We start from the raw sequence: 19609 nt of genomic DNA, 5'->3' as shown, positions 1-19609 counted from the left end.
ACTGCTTCTACACATTGAAGCAGTCATTTCAGCAAAAGGATTCCCGACCAAGTATTGAGTGCATAACTGAACATAATTATTTGAAGGTTGCCTTTCTTTGTATTAAAAACACTTTTCTTTTATTGGTCGGATGAAATATGCTAATTTTTTGAGATTTTGGGTTTTTTAATGAGCTGTATGCCAAAATCATCAGTATTAAAACAATAAAAGACCTGAAATATTTCAGTTGGTGTGAAATGAATCTAAAATATATGAAAGTTTAATTTGTATCATTACATTGTGGAAAATAATGAACTTTTATCACATATGCTAATTTTTTGAGAAGGGCCTGTATAAGGAACAGCCGGAGGTCCAATTTGCAACTTATTAGGTCAATTGGCAACATGATTGGGTATAAAAAGAGCCTCTCAGAGTGGCAGTGTCTCTCAGAATTCAAGATGATCACCAATTCCCCCAATGCTGCAGCGAAATATAGTGGAGCAATATCAGGAAGGAGTTCTCAGAGAAAAACTGCAAAGAGTTTGAAGTTATCTACAGTGCATAATATCATCCAAATATTCAGAGAATCTGGAACAATCTGTCCAACAATGTGCATAAGGGTCAAGGCCGGAAAACCTTTACTGAATTTTTAGCTTGTGATTTTTAGTTTTTTAGGTTTAACAAAATTTAAATGTTATTGATTCTTGCAGTGATCCTTCAGAAATTCTTCTAATAAAGAAATATGTATTATTATTATCTATCATAAATCTATGTTTTTAATAGATAATATGCTGCTTAACATTTGAAAACAACACATTTCTTTATTTGGTGAATAGAAAGTTCAAAAGAACAGTGTTTATTAGAAATAGAAATCTTATAAATATATTTACTGTGACTTTTGATCAATTTTATGCATCCTTGCTGAAGAAAAGTGCTATTTTTTTTAGTATTGTTTTACTGAACCCACACTTTTGAACACTAGTGTATCTTTTTTAAACCACTGCTAATCCATCTAAATGATTTAGATGGATTAGCAGTGGTTTAAAACTACACACACACACACACACACACACACACACACACACACACACACACACACACACACACACACACACACACACACACACACACACACACACACACACGGTTATTTAGATTTTGAAAGTCAACTCCATCAGATTACCTAAGACCCCCTGCTCTTTGTACCTCCCTTTACTTTAGTATATCTAAAGCAGTCCCATAAATCACACAGCTGCCTTATTGCTAAAGGGCTGTTTACTTTTAACAACACCATAAACCTCCTTTAATGCACCAAACACATTTAACAGAATTCTTGTTGACTTTAAGCTGTAAGGCTTCTCAAACCTGGCATCTGTGATTGATTGCATATCCATTGTTTATGCTAGAAATGGCTCTGGATTTAGTTCTGTGTGTGTGTGTGTGTGTGTGTGTGTGTGTGTGTGTGTGTGTGTGTGTGTGTGTGTGTGTGTGTGTGTGTACCTGTAAGACAGCTCTTGATCCTGCTCCTGACAGCGGTTCCCTCTCCTCCACGGCGAATAAGAAGCCGCTGCTATATGTGAGCACACTCCCACAGAGGGTCAACACGTTCAGATTGGGACTGGACATCTTCACTATCCTGTGTCAGAGATACAGAATCAAAATCTATGTTAGTGGACACAAAGACCAGCTTTTAAAGCAATAAATGAGTCATGTTTGAGAGCTTTGAACACAAGAAGAGATCCAGCTATTTCCTACCTGTTGTTTTTGAAGCGCAGAGTGAAAATGAGGAAGAAAAGAGCTAGCAGAATCCCACAAGAGAGCAGCGTCCAGACTACAGCTCGAAGAGCAGGAGACAGAGACTGACTCTGGACACCCACACCCCTCTATACACAGAAAAACAGCAAAATATACTTAATATACATCACCACAGTTCAAGTCTCTTATGCTCACCAAGACTGCATTTACTGATCAAAAATACAGTAAAGACAGTAATACTGTGAAATATTAGTTATATAATATTAGTTTTCTATTTGTCATATATTTCTGTGATGTCAAAGCTGAATGTTCAGCATCATTACACCAGTCTTCAGAGTCACATGATCCTTCAGAAATCATTCTAATATGCTGATTTTCTGCTCAAGAAACATTTATTATTATGATCAATGTTGTAAACAGTCAAGGTTTTTAACATTTAAAAAAACCCACAAAAAAACATGGTATTTTATCCAGATTCTTTAATGAATAGAAAGTTCAAAAGTCTTTACTGTCACTTTTGATCAATTTAATATTTCCTTGCTAAATAAAATGGAGGGTTATTGACCCCAAACTTTTGAACGGTATATAGACTCAGACTGTTCGTAAATATAAATGGAACTGTCTCTGAGTGTGTTGTGGTAGACGTGTGTGTATGTACCACTGAGAGCGCACAGAGTCTCTGCAGGACGTCCCAGCCCTGCTGGCTGTTCACTCCTGGGTAGATGAAGCAGACGCCAGACTCACAGTGAGAGCTGCAGTTCAGTCCTGCCTCCATCACTGGCCTGAGCTCTAGCTCAACTCATACACACATCCTGAAAGACAGAAATGAAACTTCATGTAGAAGAATGAACACAAGATGGCGCTGTTACTCATAGTGTCAATAGAAATGCTCTTCTGTCTGGAATACAGTCAGTTTTTCCCAGTTCAGTATAAGACTGTAAAGAGTAAAGACTGTAAAATGATATGTGAAAAGATATGTGATATGAAATGACGTGATAATTAATGACTGTTACTAAAGGAATGTTAATTTCTTGTTTGTTTTGTTGTTGTTTTTTTAGATGAAGATGGCTCAGCCCTCGTGTTAGTAGCCCTTCAGTTTTCTTTCAGATTTTTTTAATTTGTTCTTCAACCTAAAAACCAGGGACGTGCACAGGATTTTTGAGGGGCAGTTGCTCTGACCTAAAAAAGGGAACCCCCCCACCCCCCATGATCTGTCCAATTACATATTATTGTTATTGCCATTATCATTATTATTTCAATGCCCCCTAGTGGTATTTATGTTCTGCTCAGGAAAAATATTATAGGTGGGGCTATTTTTTGCAGGGGGGTCTGGGGGTTTCTCCCCCAAGAATTTTTTTTATTTCGTAGATGTGATTTCCTGCATTATGGTGCGTTTGAGGCCATTTCCCTTGCCTATACCAATAAAGAACTCAAACCAGTCAATATCAATAGTCTAATAAAAAAAGACAATATTAATTTAACTGCCATCAACAGTTTATGATCGTCCATTTGTTATACCTTTCCGACAACGTTAAGTCTCACCCGAACAATCTCCTTCTAGTGCCGCTCATGCAGGCTCAGCCAAGGCGGTTAGAAGGATTTTGGGGGCCCCAAGCAAAATGGACATGGCTAACTTTCTACAGATAAACGGGTAATGATTAAAAAATGTTTGTAAAACTTTAAGAAACCATTTTTAAAACATCTATAAACATTACATAGATAGACAGACCAAATATTCCTAACATTTTGTTAAGGGTTACTGTCACGGTTGGTAAATCCGCTGATCAGGCTAACTAGTGACCACGCCCCTAAGAACAAACAACGTAACGAGACACACCCACACAACATACACCTGCACCACATACACACACACACACAAGACTAGAATGAGACAGCGGATTTACCAACCGTGACAGTTACTAGTTGGTTTGTAAACTGTCTATAAACATTATCTGGATGGTTATTATGAAGTTGCAACAGATGACTATAATACCTGTTAAATAGTTAATAAACAGTACCAGTAAAACATGTGGGTTGTCCTGATACTGTACTTCAAAATGCAACAGTGTAAAAATTGCCACACCGAATAAAGTAACTGTTCAAGATCCATTGGTAACTTATAAAAATAATATCATATTTGCATAAACTGTTACTACCATATATCCCGACACTAGCACATTACCTTATCCCGTTAAAAAAACATATTACATTAAGTAACCATATTCCGTCCGTTCGAAAACAAAGTTGCACTAACTGTTCGTTACAAGCAGCATTTGCCAGGCAGGTAACGTTAGCTAACATAAACATATTTTTGCTAGCCTACCTGCTGCAAAATTACACAATTTTTGTACAAATAAAGCTATTTTATATAATGTAATTTATCACTTACCACTATCTTGTTTTTTATCTTTTTTCTTTTCTGGCTTCCTAAAGCATAATTCCGCTTCATGATCGCCGAGGAGGTTTTGTATTTTGCCGGCAGCAGAGATTGCGTGGTTGGGTGGCTGTTGTCAGCGACGACTGAGAGGGCCCCCTTGAGGGGGATTCCGATAACAGTGTCATTGCACTTTACTGCATTGACTATCAAAGGGGCGCTCAAGCAGTTTGTCGTTGCATTTTATTCTTAACCTGTCGCTGTCTTGAGGCCCCAGGCCAGCTCGGTGCCCCAAGCAATTGCTTGACTTTCACTTTCGGACGGGTACCCGAATATGGAAGTGAACGAGGCTTTGCGATTTTTTTTTTGTATCTTGGCCTACGTGAAATTCTGCATCCATTGTACGAATTTTTTTATTTATTTTTTTCCACCTCGGAAGGGCAACGTGAGTCGAGAAGGGCATATGGGCAGTTGCCCGGGCAACCTGAGCAACCCCTCTGTGCACGTCCCTGCTAAAAACATTTTACTTGAAAGATAATATTGAAGCTTTAGAATCTGCTGAATCACAAAGCAGGTTATAGATTTTTCAGAAATGTGAGAATTATCTACTATTATATTAAAAATGGGTAACACTTTATTGTAGTGTCCTTGTTACATATACAGTGGGTACAGAAAGCATTCAGACCCCCTTAAGATTTTCACTCTTTGTTACATTGCACTCTTCGTTTACCATCCAACCTGACAGAACTGGAGAGGATCTAGAGGAAGGGCAGAAGATCCCCAAATCCAGGTGTGAAAAACGTGTTGCATCTCTCCAAAAAAGACTCATGGCTGTATTAGATCAAAAGGGCGCTTCTACTAAATACTGAGCAAAGGGTCTGAATAGTTAGGACCATGTGATATTTCAGATTTTCTTTTTTAATAAATCTGCAAAAATGTCAACAATTGTGTGTTTTTCTGTCAATATGGGGTGCTGTGTGTACATTAATGAGAAAAAGATGATGATTCAATATAAACAAACAATGATAGGCAAACAATGAGACGCAAAGCCATGGCTGATATTACAACAACATCATATCTTGATTCTGTGAAACAGAATGCAAAAACAATGTTACTCACGTACTGAGCAGAAACATCTGTTTTCAGGCCTTCCCGCTTGGAACTCATAGCAGTGGAAAAGCTTTTCTAATAACAAACGGTTACCAAGGGTCACCCAAAGATGAAAAGTACTCATCCTCATGTTGTTTCAGACCTGTAAGACCTTTGTTCATTTACTGAATACAAATAAAGATAATTCGGATGAAATCATAGAGTTCTCTGAGCCCTCCGTAGACAGCTATTTAATAAACACTTTCAAGGCCCAGCAGGGTATGAAAGACATCATTAAAATAGTCCATGTAACTGCAGTAGTTCAACCTTAATGTTATGAAGCGAGAATCCTGTGCAGTTTACACTGTAAATACAGTGCAGTGCTTTGAAGCGCTACGAGGCTGACCATTGGCTAGCTCCTGCGTCAGCATCACATGCATGCGTGAACAGCATCTGCCAATGGCAAGCCGGCATTTTTTTGCGTACAAAAAGAATTCCCGTCGCTTCATAACACTAGGTTGAGCCATTGTAGTCACATGCACCATTTTTTATTGATGTCTTCTTTACTACCTTTCTGGGCCTTGAAAAAAGTGTCAATTAAATTGCTGTCTCTGTGGGTCGGAGAGCTCTCGGATTTCATCAAAAATATCTTAAAGGGTTACTTCAGCGATTAGCATATGGCTTTCTATCAGTAGAAACCCTGGAGTATATTCCTGGAGTATATTCGAAATCCCATAGATGTCAACGGCGGAAAATGAGGTCAAATATAGGCACTCACTTCCTGATGGCTGAGCGAACTGTGCAGGCTCAGACTGAGCTTGACGACGTAGATGTGACGTAAGCAACCTGTCTGACAGCTGTAGGTCTTCTAGTAGTTGTGAAAAGTGAAATCTGAATCACGTTGTTTAAATATTTTCTCCCGTTGCTTTTGGCTCACTATGGGCTTCTCCCCATTCTTCCCCCTTGACTTTATCAGACTTTATGTCTCCATGTCCCCCCGACTGTCTCATAGACAGTAGAAGATTGCCTGCGAGCGTCTCCTCAGGTCTATACGGTAATTTCTCAACTGTGCGACAGAGTCCCGTTGGTTATGACGCAATAGTTAGCCTATTTTTACAAAAACAGCTTCTACGGGGCGATAGTGTAAGATACAAGGTAACGGAGCCTTTTATGCATTGTCGTGTTTCTTTAGAAATAAACAATGGACAAATGGAGTCTTTAAACGTCTCAGATGTAAAGTTATTCACTGTCAAAGTGACTCAAAAATGAATGGGAGTCAATGGGATGCTAACAGCAGGTGATGGCTTGGTTAGCAACGCTTTCCGAGTGCTAGATTACCCCCTTGCTCAGCTCACAGCTGCAGGCATTCATATAAACGGAGCGGTGCGGAGCAAAGTGAGTGTTTCAACATCTCAAATTAAATCCTATTAAAAGTTCAGCTTCCAAAGGCATGAACTGAACACGCGCTGTGAACGACTGCCGCGGACGCGTTTACCTCAGCTATCACCAGTCACAGTGATTCAGGCACGGTGGCTTTGGGAGTGGCCTCGTAGGGTAGCAAAGCATTCTGGGAATTGTTGTCTTTCATCCCCATGAAACAAAAATACATTTTCTGTCTTTTCTCAGTCTAGAAAGCACCAAATTCAAAAATTATTTCACATTTCTACTACATTAATGACCCAGTTTAAATATAGATTCATCTTCCCAGTGCTAAAATACCCCTTTAATTTGTTTTCCGAAGATAAACAAAGGTCTTGGGGTGAGACATGAGGGTGAGGGTGAGTAATTAATGACAGAATTCTCATTTTTTTGGTTAACCCATTGATATTTTTTTTCCCATTGATATTTCTTTGAGCTTTTCTTTTTTGTAATGTCTCTCATGCATATCTCTTTCAACAGATTTTCTCAGGGTGTGTTCATAAAATCATTTTGCCTTGGTCCACTTGCGTTCACATTTGTATTTTAACGCACCTAAAGATTCCGAACCTAAAGCCATAGGATACGTGCACATCCTGATTAGTCTGCTTTTATTATGTACATTTATTATTACCGAACATCGAAAACAATGCTGTGTGCCGGGCTTAATGTGCTCATTGTATACGCTTATCTACAAATGATGGTATTTTGACAAGCTGAAAACTCGCAAAGAGCTAATAAAGTGTGTAAAGGAAATAATACAGCACCAGGAATCCCTCCGTCACACATTTTTGTGGGGGGAAAAAGAAGTGAAATAAAGTGACTAAAAGGATTTTGAATTCTGAGTGAAGATCAGCTATGTCCTTGAAGTGTTCACGTATACAAATGAACCGCACTAACAGAACAGTCTCAACAGGGTTTGTTTTAATCCAACCAAACATCATGTGAACACACCCTTAATAATCGTTTACTACTCCTTTACAGCATGTTATGAAGTCGAAATGTTGCTTAGTATCATAATGTTGAGTTATCAAATGGCCTTCGGATCACTCAGACCCCAACCAGAACACAAAGCATCAGTAAACCAAAAAACAAAACAAACATAAAAACGCCAGACCACAGCGAAATCATAGCTGCCTCCCTCGTGACGGTGAACATTAGAACTTAAAAAGCACAGCCTTATTCTCCTCTTCATTACATAATTATACCCTTGATGTTTAAAAACTGTAATCATGTTGCTCCTTAATCCCTAATGAAAAAAGGAGGGAAAAGCTCAGGCTTGCCTCCACAATACACAGTTTAAAGAGCTGCAAGCAAGACCCTAAATCCCACATGGATGCACCGATTACCACGCACAATGCAGCGCTGTGCGTCACATCGGCGAAATAACCGCATGCATGAGCCTGAAAGGGCAGACCACATTACCTGTGCTGTGATCTTCACAAAGTCTGAATGTCTACAACAACACGGCCCCTGTGCCAGTATCTTTGAGGCATGTAAAGAAGAATAGCCTGTATTATGCAATTCAAAATTATTTTTCAGTGCTGTCCTCACCTGTTATTGTATTTATTATGAAGACATTTTTCATGCCTTCCTTTTAAAATGTTTTAAATATGGGTGTGTCACTGAGACAGAGGTATGTGTATGTGTTTATGTGCAGGGCATGTGGGTAACTGACATGAAATGCTTTTGGGAAGTTGAAAGATCCTTGCAAATTCTTTCTAATTATTATTTAGGCACCTTTTACCTCTATGAGACAAACAGACAATATGTGGTCAGTAACTTTTTTTTAAAGGAAGGAATTCATATTTTTATATGAATTTTATAATTCATAAAATTCATATGTTTATACCAAAAAACAAAAACTAATAAATTATGTTCTTTTGAACATTCTATTCATCCAAAAAATCCTCAGAAATGTTAAGCATATAATAATTTCTGAAGAATCATGTGACACTAAAGACTGGAATAATGATGCTAGAAATTCACAGGAATAATATATATATATATATATATATATATATATATATATATATATATATATATATATATATATATATTGAATATATATATATACTTTAAGAAGCAATACTACTTCATAATATTGCTGCTTTTACTGTACTTTTGACTGGGATTGTATATTGAATATTATTACTTTAATTATGAAAACATAATTTGTCACAATCTGTCACTTGTTTTGTTGGAATATTTTCCTGATTAACACTGTGAAGATGTTTTAGAACAATTGTCATTGTAAAAGCACTATATAAATTAAGTTGACTTGACAGTACAGTACTATGTAAAATGAACTATTAAAAGCTGTTTAAAATGGTGAAAAAACAGAAAAAGTTAGATAATTATAGTCAGATATACACTTTTACTTTGAATCATACAAACTTTAATTTAAAATACTGATGTAGATTTAAAAAATGTTCATGGGCATGTTTTATGTTAACGGTGTTGGGAAGATTACTTTGGAAATGTTATAGATTACAGATTACAAGCAACCCTATATTTATGTAATAAGTAGTGTAACTATTTCAATTACTTTATTAAAGTAATATAACTGATTACATTTGAATACTTTTTGATTACTTTTCTAATTTCCAGCAATGAAATGTATTTTTATCACTTGCCATGGTGCAACTCTATCATGTTGGATTGATGTAATTGGCAGACGTGGTGCTCTGTAAATTCAAACGAGAGCCAATCTAAAGCAGCAGAATAGCATCGATTTACTAAAAAGCCTTTAAATGACAGGAAGCATCATGCACATCAAAAACAGGCAAAGCAACAAATTCATATTATTCAACATATCCTAGCTTTCTACAGAAAACATGTATATCAATATTTGTTATCATTAAAATTTTCATAAGTAGCTATAATTTATTTACATTTTTTTGATTATCTGTAACTGATTATAGTTACATTTATTTATTGATTAAAACACGTAATCTATTAAAATGTACAGTGCATCCAGAAAGTATTCAGAGTGCTTCACTTTTTCCACATTTATTATGTTACAGCCTTATTCCAAAATGGATTAAATTCATTTTTTTCCCCTCAATTCTACAAACAATGCCCCATAATGACAATGTGAAAGAAGCTTGTTTGAGATCTTTGCAAATAGTAAAAATAAAATGTTAAAAAAGTCACATGTACATAAGCATTCACAGCCTTTGCTCAATACTTTGTTGAAGAACCTTTGGCACCAATTACAGCCTCAATTCTTTTTAAGTGTGATGCTAAAAGCTATGCACACCTTTTTTGGGCAGTTTCTCCCATTCTTCTTTGCAGGACCTCTCAAGCTCCATCAGGTTGGATGGGGATTTTCGTGCACAGACATTATCACATCTCTCCAGAGATTTTCAATCGGGTTCAAGTAAGGACATTCACAGAGTTGTCCCATAGCAACTCCTTTGTTATCTTGGCTGTGTGCTTAGGGTCATTGTCCTGTTGGAAGATGAACCTTCGCCTCAGTCTGAGGTCCAGTGCGCTCTGGAGCAGGTTTTCATTAAGGATGTCTCTGTACATTGCAGCATTCATCTTTCCCTTAATCTTGACCAGTCTCTCAGTTCCTGCCACTGAAAAAGATCCCCACAGCATGATGCTGCCACCACCAAGCTTCACTGTAGGGATTGTAGAGTGTCTGGTGCCTGGGACCTTGTATAGACAAGGTGTGTGCCTTTTCAAATCATCTCCAATCAACTGAATTTACCACAGGTGGAGCCCAATCCAGTTTTAGAAACATCTCAAAGATGATCAGTGGAAACAGGATTAGCTCAATGTTGAGTGTCAGGACAAAGGCTGTGAATACTTACATGTGATTTCTTTTTACTTTTTGTATTCATACATTTGCAAAGACTTCTAACAAACTTCTTTCATGTTGTCATTATGAAGTATTGTTAGTAGAATTAAAGGAAAATAATGACTTTAATTAATTTTGGAATAAGGCTGTAACATAACAAAATGTGGAAAAAGTGAAGCACAGTGAATACTTTCTGGATGCACTGTAGTTACTCCCCAACACTGTGCGTCAATTACCCATTTATCCAAATGTGGAAATCCCACCATTGCATTATATCATATTTTTCTTAGTAATGTCAAAGATGCCTGTAGTCAGAAAGTGCAGTTCCATATTATCTCATTTGTATATGAATCAGTATATTTGTGACTGTGTATGTTTGACCTGATGCCTCACATGAAAGTATGACTAAACTTTAGAGTGAGGCTAATGTAGCAGTGGATCCCTATGAATACATAAGCTCTATGAGTCTGTCAGAGAGTGCCAGCGTCTGGTATGATAGTGTGGATGTGATTGAGACTGTCTGTTCAGGAGTTTGCATGGCTCTGAGCGCCCGAGGCACAGACATTATACAAGCGCCTCACAGACACATGGTTACTAACAAACAAACAGACACCAGCCGCAGATACAAACGCTCATCTGTAACGCAGTGGGACCCAGAAAATTTGCACATCAAGTATGAAACCAAATAGCCTGGAAAGGTGAATTTAAAATCAGTCCCCCAAGAAGATCCAAGGTCAACCGACACTACTCAATTTGCATATAGTGATCAAGCAACAGGCAATCTATGATACGCAACCATCTCTAAAACACAATAAAGACAATATTACCACTTTGTTTGGACACAAGAGTGGAAAAGCTAAACAAGTTTAAAGAGCTTCTATGCTATTTTATAGGCTCCTAATTTTGTTTTCAAGGTCTCCTGCAATAGGCTTACATCCACCCAAGGACAAAAATCACTTTGTTTTCTCATTATATGCACTGAAGCATCACCTGTGTTCCTCACAGTTTCTGAAACGGCTCGATAAGGGATCCGGCCTATACCCCTCCTTTCCGAGAGATTACTCTTCTCAGATAGGTCAAATGGCCCGGTCTGTTGTGACTGGTTTCCCACGCTCACAGTACATGTGCATTACCATATCTGAATTTCAGCTCCGGATGCTTCCTCAGCACTTGTAAACACATCTATACGAACCGAACGATGGTGTCAGTGTTACCGTATCATTCAAGCCCAAGTCCTCATCCTTTGAAAGTGCATGCAAAGTGGACTTGCTTTCGCAGCACACAAAATAGCGTTTTCTTGGCATGTCGACAACACAAGCCAAACTCTTCCAGGCCTCAGCTACAACTACAGTGATTGAGGGCAGGTCCAAGTAGATGTTGTTCATGGACAGCCAATGAAGACCATAGCCTGGCATTATGCAAATGTGTCACAAACCTAAAAAATTTAATTACTGACGACTTTGGTTCTTTCTTTTGCAAGACAATAACTCCATTTATCGTGCACTTTAAACTCTGCAGACCTTTTACATTCACAAACAGCTATATTACACACTGCATGATAGATACTATCTGAAAAAGCAACATAGGGCAGCATTTTTTAACTATAGCCTCTGTCAAGCAACTACATATGCAATTTAACATGGGACGCAGGCCTAGGCTAGTCTCGAGATATATGTGAGACTGAGTCTTGGGTCCAAGAGAAAATCATTTTTACAAATTCTAGTTGTGACTTTACAGACTTGAGCCGATGAGTCAAAATTAGTCACAGACAGAGCCTCAAAGCTGCTGTTTAATACACAGGCCGTGTCAACGGATTTATATGACAAAAATACAAACATGATGTCAGCATATCATAAATTGTATTTGTCATACTTGTCTTTGTCATTCTTATCACACCAAGTTTATCATGTCTGTGAGGCTGAAGAACAGATATGCAGCCTAAACATTGGAGTCAAGATATATAGTATCAAGCTATACAACATAATGTTATTCTCATTGTCACAGCAATCATGAATATTTTAAATTATTCAATCAATTATTTAAATTATTAAATAAAAAAATATTATGTAATAATGATCAAACATCACAGACATGGAAAATAGAAATGTTGACTGTTAGTGCGTTTTTCCTCATTAGAAGTTAAAATTATCCTTAAATAAGATAGTAATTTTAAAGTGATTTAAGAAGATTTAAGAAGATTATCATCAATAATAAGATTTAGAAGATTAATTTATGGCTCCAATGAGACCCTGTAACTAATAAGTCTTATGCAGTATTAACTGATTTGATACTTATTGTCTTGTCATAATGGTTGCAAACAAACAGTCTGGCTTCTTGATTTCTGCAAAATTAATGAAGGAATAGGACAAATTCATTTGTTGCTTAGTATGTTGAGGTAAATATGATTAATACAAATAATTTTACTTATTTTTCAATCAGCAGCAAGGTTTTTTATTTAGTTGATACATTTCATGTAGATTTTGTTTAAAGGTTAAAGGGTCACCTAAAAATGAAATTTACCCCATGATTTACTCTTTCAGAAGAACAAAATCAGAGTTCTGTTAAAAAATATCTTGGCTCTTCCAAGCTTATAATGGCAGTAAATGGTAAATGAGATTTTGAAGGTCAAAATAACACATCCATCTATTCTTCTAAGTTCTTCACCCATCTCCGGGGGGTTAATAAAGGTTTTCTGAAGTGAAGCGATGCATTTGTGTGAGAATAATATCCTAAAATATACTTATAGCCTAAAATAACTATACTGTAAAAAAAAATTCAGGTCTCCAATTGAAAATGTTCTAGTGACTGATCACATCTAAACTTTTCAGTTGGCCAAATTTAATTTCTGTAAATTGATGCTATTTAATTAAAAAAATTAAATTTGGCCAACTGAAAAATTTAGATGTGACCAAATTTTCAATTGGAGACCTGAATTTTTTTACCGCTTCAGACAGATGAGTGTACACAATTCTACTTACTCATGAGTACAGAGGATAGAGCAAATCAAACCCCAGTCACGAATTAGAGAATTTTTAAAGCGAAATGTCGGAGGGTTATAAAATATAAGAGAGAAGTAGAGCTTGAGTTTGTTGCCCAGCCCTATATATTTGTTTGTACCGCGAGAGGCGTCAAAGCTTATACGATACATCCTACATCGCATCACAAGTTATTTTTACATCAACTTGCGTATGGTCTTCTGTCGAAAGCTAGTTATTTTAGTTTATAAAGTTTTAAATATGGATATTGTTCATACAAAAATGTATCGCTTCACTTCGCTTTTTTGACCTTCAAAATCTCATTAAGCATTTACTGTCATTATAAAGCTTGGAAGAGGCAGGATATTTTTAATATAACTCGATATATATATATATATATATATATATATATATATATATATATATATATATATATATATATATATATATATATATATTAAATTCATCTATTTTATTCATCTTAAAGAAGAATGTCATATACACCTAAGGAGGACTTGAGGGTGAGTAAACCATGGGCTAACTTTCCTTTTTAGGTGAACTATCCCTTTAAGCTGAAACTGCAGTTTTGCCTGATCTGACTGGTGTAACTGGTTACTGGTGTAATGTAATGTCTTCAGTTTGATGTTTTCATAATTTTTTAAAAGTTATATCAAATAAATATTTGTGTCTTGAATAAATAATGCATATGCAGCTATCAACATTTTTAGAATGCCTGAGAAAACCTTTTTAAGTGCAGTTTCCTATCACTTTAGTTTCTGTTTTAGGTGATTAGGATCATCAATGCCAGCATAAGTTATGGCATTTTAGAGTTACTAAAATTAAATCTTTTGAGCTAAAACTGTTTTATGTGTCAATGACTTCGGAAAGGCAATGCATTTTAAAGTCAGCTGACTTTATAACACTTTAATTCCTTCTGTAAAGGCACCAGCCAGAAAAATACATGATAAATAAATCTAGTGTTCACATTTAAATCCACATATTGTTTTTGAGATCAGATGAGTTTAAACATGCATGCATTATGGTATCAGATTCATGACGCATCTCTTTTCAGGGTGGTTTAGAAATTCCTGCTGTTCCTTCCTAAAGTTGTATTGTCATCTGTCCCAATATAGATCTGTAGTTTACAGTTTCCTGCAGCCACGACCGGCGCAGAGAGGCATTTCCGACCATTTTTCACTCTTCATTGAGGACAGAAATGGCCTGTCCAACTATGTTGACTAGACCATGCCTGGACAGTTAAGAGCATAGCACATGGAGTTCATGTGAGCTCTGCTTCAAAACACACTACAAACACCTCAGTAAAAAAAACACTAGAGGTGTGTCTGCTCTATTATCATTTAAAGTAGACTTAACTCTCATGAACACTGCATTTAGCCGTTTTGTATTCTCTTTAAAAGAGTGATTACACATTTTCTAAACCTTTATTTAGGCTATTCATCACAGCAGGTTTATGATTTTTGTCTCACAGGCTGGCAAGTTAAGACTTCAGAGAAGTGAATAAGACATTGATGACTACAGAAAAGCGCAGCTAGTGTGTTTGGGGATCATATATGAACAATCAGTCCCCCTCAGTCTGTCTAAATCCGGTTAGCAATTTAATATAAGCTGATCAAGTAAGAATGCCAGTTATTATTGGTTTACCCCCGCCGACTCAACGCCCACTGAGAGACGCCAATAAACCGCCAACAGAAAGTCACGGCACATCTCAACAGAAAAAACTGGAATAGAATGGAATGTTTCGTTTTTAGAAGCAAATTTAAAATAGACAGCTTTGATTTATAGCCAATTTATTTAGCATAGATAGGACTTTGAATTATAAATACCTGACTAACTTAACAATTTAATCAAAATGTAAATGTAATGTAAAGCATCACATTATTTACATAGCCTACTTTTTTTTTTTCATACTTTTCTGTATAATAGGCCTATTCCCAATTAATCTGATGTTGTTTTACGCAGCCCCTACATCATCTGCAACATGAAAATGCCTTATGAAAATAGACTGAGCAAACCTGTGATCCATGTCCTGATGTCCCCACATGATCCTTGAGCGATCCGATACAAACGTCCCATTTAACAAACGACATCACATCACTGCAGCAAAAGTATTCACGGGTGATCCAAATGTTCGGTCTGGAGTTTTCGAGTTTTAATTGTCTGTGCCATCTATGATGAACAGCAAACACTGTGTAAACTCTTGAAACTGAGTGCAAGCAGACTGAGTCAGAGAGAGAAAGAGGAGGTGGCCGAGAAAGGGAGGGTGAGAAGAAGAGAGAGGTTCATCTGAAATGTAAAAAATGGTAGGTGTACCAATTAATTCAGGTCGATTAATTCGTTTCATATCAGGCTAATAATGCCTTTGATTATTTTACCAAAGGTATTTTAATGTTTGAAAATTATTCTTTCTGTCTTTATTATTATACTTTATTTATTATAAAACTGTAGAAGGCTAATTGTTTGTCTAACTTATCACAACGAGTGTTAGTTGACTTAACTGAGAGGTCTCGTGGGACAGGGTGGAGAGTGGGATAGGGTGGATTCTGTACGGCATGAGACTCATTATAAAAACAAAAAAATATCATACAATGGAAAGAAACACACTCGTGTTTTTCACACCTGCTCCATTACGCAGTAGTGTGCGCGCATGCGTGTTAAGAAAGACTGATTGTGGGGTTCAGTGAGTGAGTCGATGACGTGATCTCGCTCCAAGCGTGCATCTAATAACGCACATGATAGAAACTCGCTGCGAGCCATAAGCGGTTATTAAAACTTCACAAGTTCTTGCTGTGAGAGTCTAGTCATAGCTAGCTTATTCATTGGAAAGGAACTTCAAGCCTTCCAAAGGCTTGTTTGTTTCTTTAGTCAAAAAGGAGAATAGCGTGGCGTGATGGCACAGTCTATTCCATGACCCACCTTTGCTGTCTTGCAATAGCCTACTCGCAGATTGTCTATTATTTGTCTATTTTATGAATAATATATTAATTATTATGGCAAATGTAACAGAACTTTTTCGTGGCCATCGTCAGTTTAATTTCCAACAGCAGATGTCGCTGTCGAGCTCGGTCAAATTCACATTTTCTTGTCAGAAAAAAAGGTTTTTCTGTATTATACAATATTTAAATTGTGGCTCTTATTTATGTTTACATTAAATATAATTTGCAATACAACTATAACAAGGACAAATCGGTAAGTTGTGTAGACTCTAAAAAATGTTTAGACTATATTGTGCAAATATTTGGGCAGAATTTGTGCAGGTTGGCATCATATGTTTAACTGTTAAGATATGAATAGTTTTATATAGGACTGTGGTAAGTTCTTTCCCCTTAATGAAGACCAGTTCTGTGAGTCTGAACCTGGGTAACCTCAGGGCAGATGCATTGCTTCTAGGCTCATGTTGCAAAGACCTGCTAAATTTTTCATCCGCACGGGGCAACAGTAGATGGCTATCTGCTAGGGAAAGAGGAGATGGTGTACAGCTAATATGCCCAATGACAATGGCATATGGGCAACGATGGGTGCATAATTTTAGCAAAACCTTATGCTTCAAAACAGACACCAAAGCTGCATACAGGCCAGAATTCATTATTACTTTTTAGAGATTGATTATGGAAAACAAAACATGCATATAAAAGATGGATTCACAGGATTCCCACTGCCCACAAGCCATAGTGATTTTATTTAGTCACGGGACTGAAAAGTGTGTGTGTGTGTGTGTGTGTGTGTGTGTGTGTGTGTGTGTGTGTGTGTGTGTGTGTGTGTGCGTGTGTGCGTCTGTGTGTGTGTGTGTGTGTGTGTGTGTGTGTGTGTGTGTGTGTGTGTGTGTGTGTGTGTGTGTGTGTGTGTGTGTGTGTGTGTGTGTGTCTGTGTTTTTTCAGTGAAACAGCCAAAGATTATTAATCATAAAAATAATGTGTAAGATCCTGGAAGAGTCATGACTCTACACTGCATTCCTCACTGTTTTTGTTTTTCTGGAAAATGTGAAAAGTAAAAATTATAAACTCAAAAAATTATGAGAAATAAAAGAGAGAAAAAGGTCAAAACAGATATCAACTCAAAATAGCACAAAATAAAATCAGATTAGTGTTAGTAGCCTAACTCTTAATTTTGAGAAACAAGTCAGATTTGCTAGACATGAAATTTGGATTCTACGGATCAAAAAACTGGAAAAAAGAAACAGAAACAACAATATTTTTATTTTTAAACGCTGGCAGGGAAAGTTAAAGGTACACAATCTAACTTTTTTTTTGTTAAAAATTTATAACATTTAAATAATGTGTCACCACATCATCAATTCTTTTTCCAAGACGTGTTTTTGTCTTACTATGATATTATTTGTCATTTGTCAACCTCCGGGAAATCCGTTTAATTCAAGGAAGTAGCCTGTCTATTGGGTACAGATACAGTACAGTAACGTCTTCAGCTAGTCAGTTTGAGATATTTTCTATCTAAACCGGTTATATCTCTTAAGCCTAGAAGTGAATGTTTTATGTGCATTCCTTACTGTTGTTGTTTTTCTGGAGAAATGTGTAAAACCATAAAACTAGTACAAAGTGATCCACATTGACCTAATTGCAGTTTATAAATGATATCTCCACGGTGAAGGTTGCATTTTATATTAGAGAATAATGATAACTCTTGACTTGGCCAGAAGTCATTAAACAGCATATCTTTATGGCCAAGCTTGATTTCAAGTTATAACTTGTATAGACAGAAATCACTGGTGACTGTAAACCATGATGACAACATTCACCTTGGTAAGTCATAAAAGGTCCATATTGTAAAGGAAAGAACCACAGAATAATCCCAAGAACACAATTCCTCATTCCATCCACCCACTCCAGTCACGGCACAGCTATTACTCACCTCCTGTGGCAGGTAGTCCTGCCCAAAATGACAGGTTATTGATGCTCATATGCTGCTGTGTGAATGTGGGTCATATTCCAGACATGTGTACAGACTGTTATACCAGAATACGGATCTGTCGTGTACTCCACAACAGGACATGTAGAGTGAGTGCAGGGCAGTGTACGACGTTAAAGCTCAACTTTGTTCACAGCTCTCAACTTACAAGCATTTAAATGTGAATGCTTCAATTTCATCCTGGCGTCGTTCATGTGTCTCAGGTTGCAAGTAATTGCAGACATACAGACACACACACACACACACACACACACACACACACACACACACACACACACACACACACACACACACACACACACACACACACACACACACACACACACACACACACACACGCACAGTACAACTACTAGCTCATCCCCATCCATTAACTTTACACAGATATGGGTTTTGGTTTTTAAATTAGACACACATTTTCAGTTTCACAAGAATTGTCTTTAAGTATGAGGAGCGTTCTTGAATTTTTTTTTAAATTATAGAGTGAAGGTTTCGTTGATATTTCCGTTGAAAGATGCAATATCCCTCATGATGTGAAGACCTCAGACGCCCACACAGCTGTCTACTTGCACATTCCTGTGGTCAGGTATAGCTGCACACATGTGGCGGGCGTTCCGGGTGTCCCTGGCGTCCAGGTGGATGCTGCGCATTGGTGGTGGTTGAGGAGATTCCCTCCTTCCATATGTAAAGTGCTTTGCGTATACCCAGAAAAGTGCTATAAATATAAAAATTAATTAAATTGTTTACAGAGTGTCATGCTTTAAAGTATTTTTTTTTTTTTGGCTTTTAGTATGAAAACAGTCTTATGTTATCTATAGGCTAATGTGCTCCAAAACAATGACAGCATTTGCATTTAGAAGATTACAAGTGTTCAAAACTTATAGACTCTCACTTCCGCCAATATGGATCAATGATTTTGATGACATCACTCTGCACTTTATCTTCTCATCAGATATCCTGTCCAATCAAATGCTCTCTAGAATCTGAAGCGCCCTGTCCCCAAATAGTTGCTGAAGCTGCGGTCACTTGTTTACACATTTACTATACTCTACAGTCCCTGACAAAAGTCTTGTTGCTTGTGTAAAAAACTAAACTTTCAAAAAGTATTCTAATATTCACAGCTTGGTAAAGCCCATTGAGTCAATTTTTGCAAAGATATAAGTGTTATCACCTTGTCATATGAGCTTCACCTGTGACTAATAATGGATCAATTAGGTCTCAAGTGTGTATAAAAAGAACCCCAGTATGCTAGACCTTCACATCAACTGCAAC

At 37.0% G+C, this 19609-nt stretch overlaps 1 protein-coding gene across 1 annotated transcript in view; it reads right to left on the bottom strand.

Moving 5' to 3' along the window:
* The window catches only part of gpr156 (G protein-coupled receptor 156), a 30748-nt gene extending 15133 nt beyond the window's left edge, over positions 1–15615 (bottom strand). Inside the window, exons 1-4 of the mRNA XM_067443393.1 lie at positions 15430–15615; positions 2393–2546; positions 1735–1862; positions 1480–1615 (exon numbers count right to left, since the gene is read on the bottom strand). Coding sequence (XP_067299494.1) covers positions 1480–1615; positions 1735–1862; positions 2393–2509 — 381 coding nt within the window. The 5' untranslated portion in view covers positions 2510–2546; positions 15430–15615. The remainder of the gene's footprint in view (positions 1–1479; positions 1616–1734; positions 1863–2392; positions 2547–15429) is intronic.
* Positions 15616–19609: the final 3994 nt, after the last annotated feature.

The sequence above is a fragment of the Pseudorasbora parva genome, chromosome 5 (genome assembly GCF_024679245.1).
Source record: "Pseudorasbora parva isolate DD20220531a chromosome 5, ASM2467924v1, whole genome shotgun sequence".
Lineage (NCBI taxonomy): Eukaryota > Metazoa > Chordata > Actinopteri > Cypriniformes > Gobionidae > Pseudorasbora > Pseudorasbora parva.
Note: the sequence above shows the minus strand (reverse complement) of the source record. Positions and strands in the feature narration are given on the sequence as shown.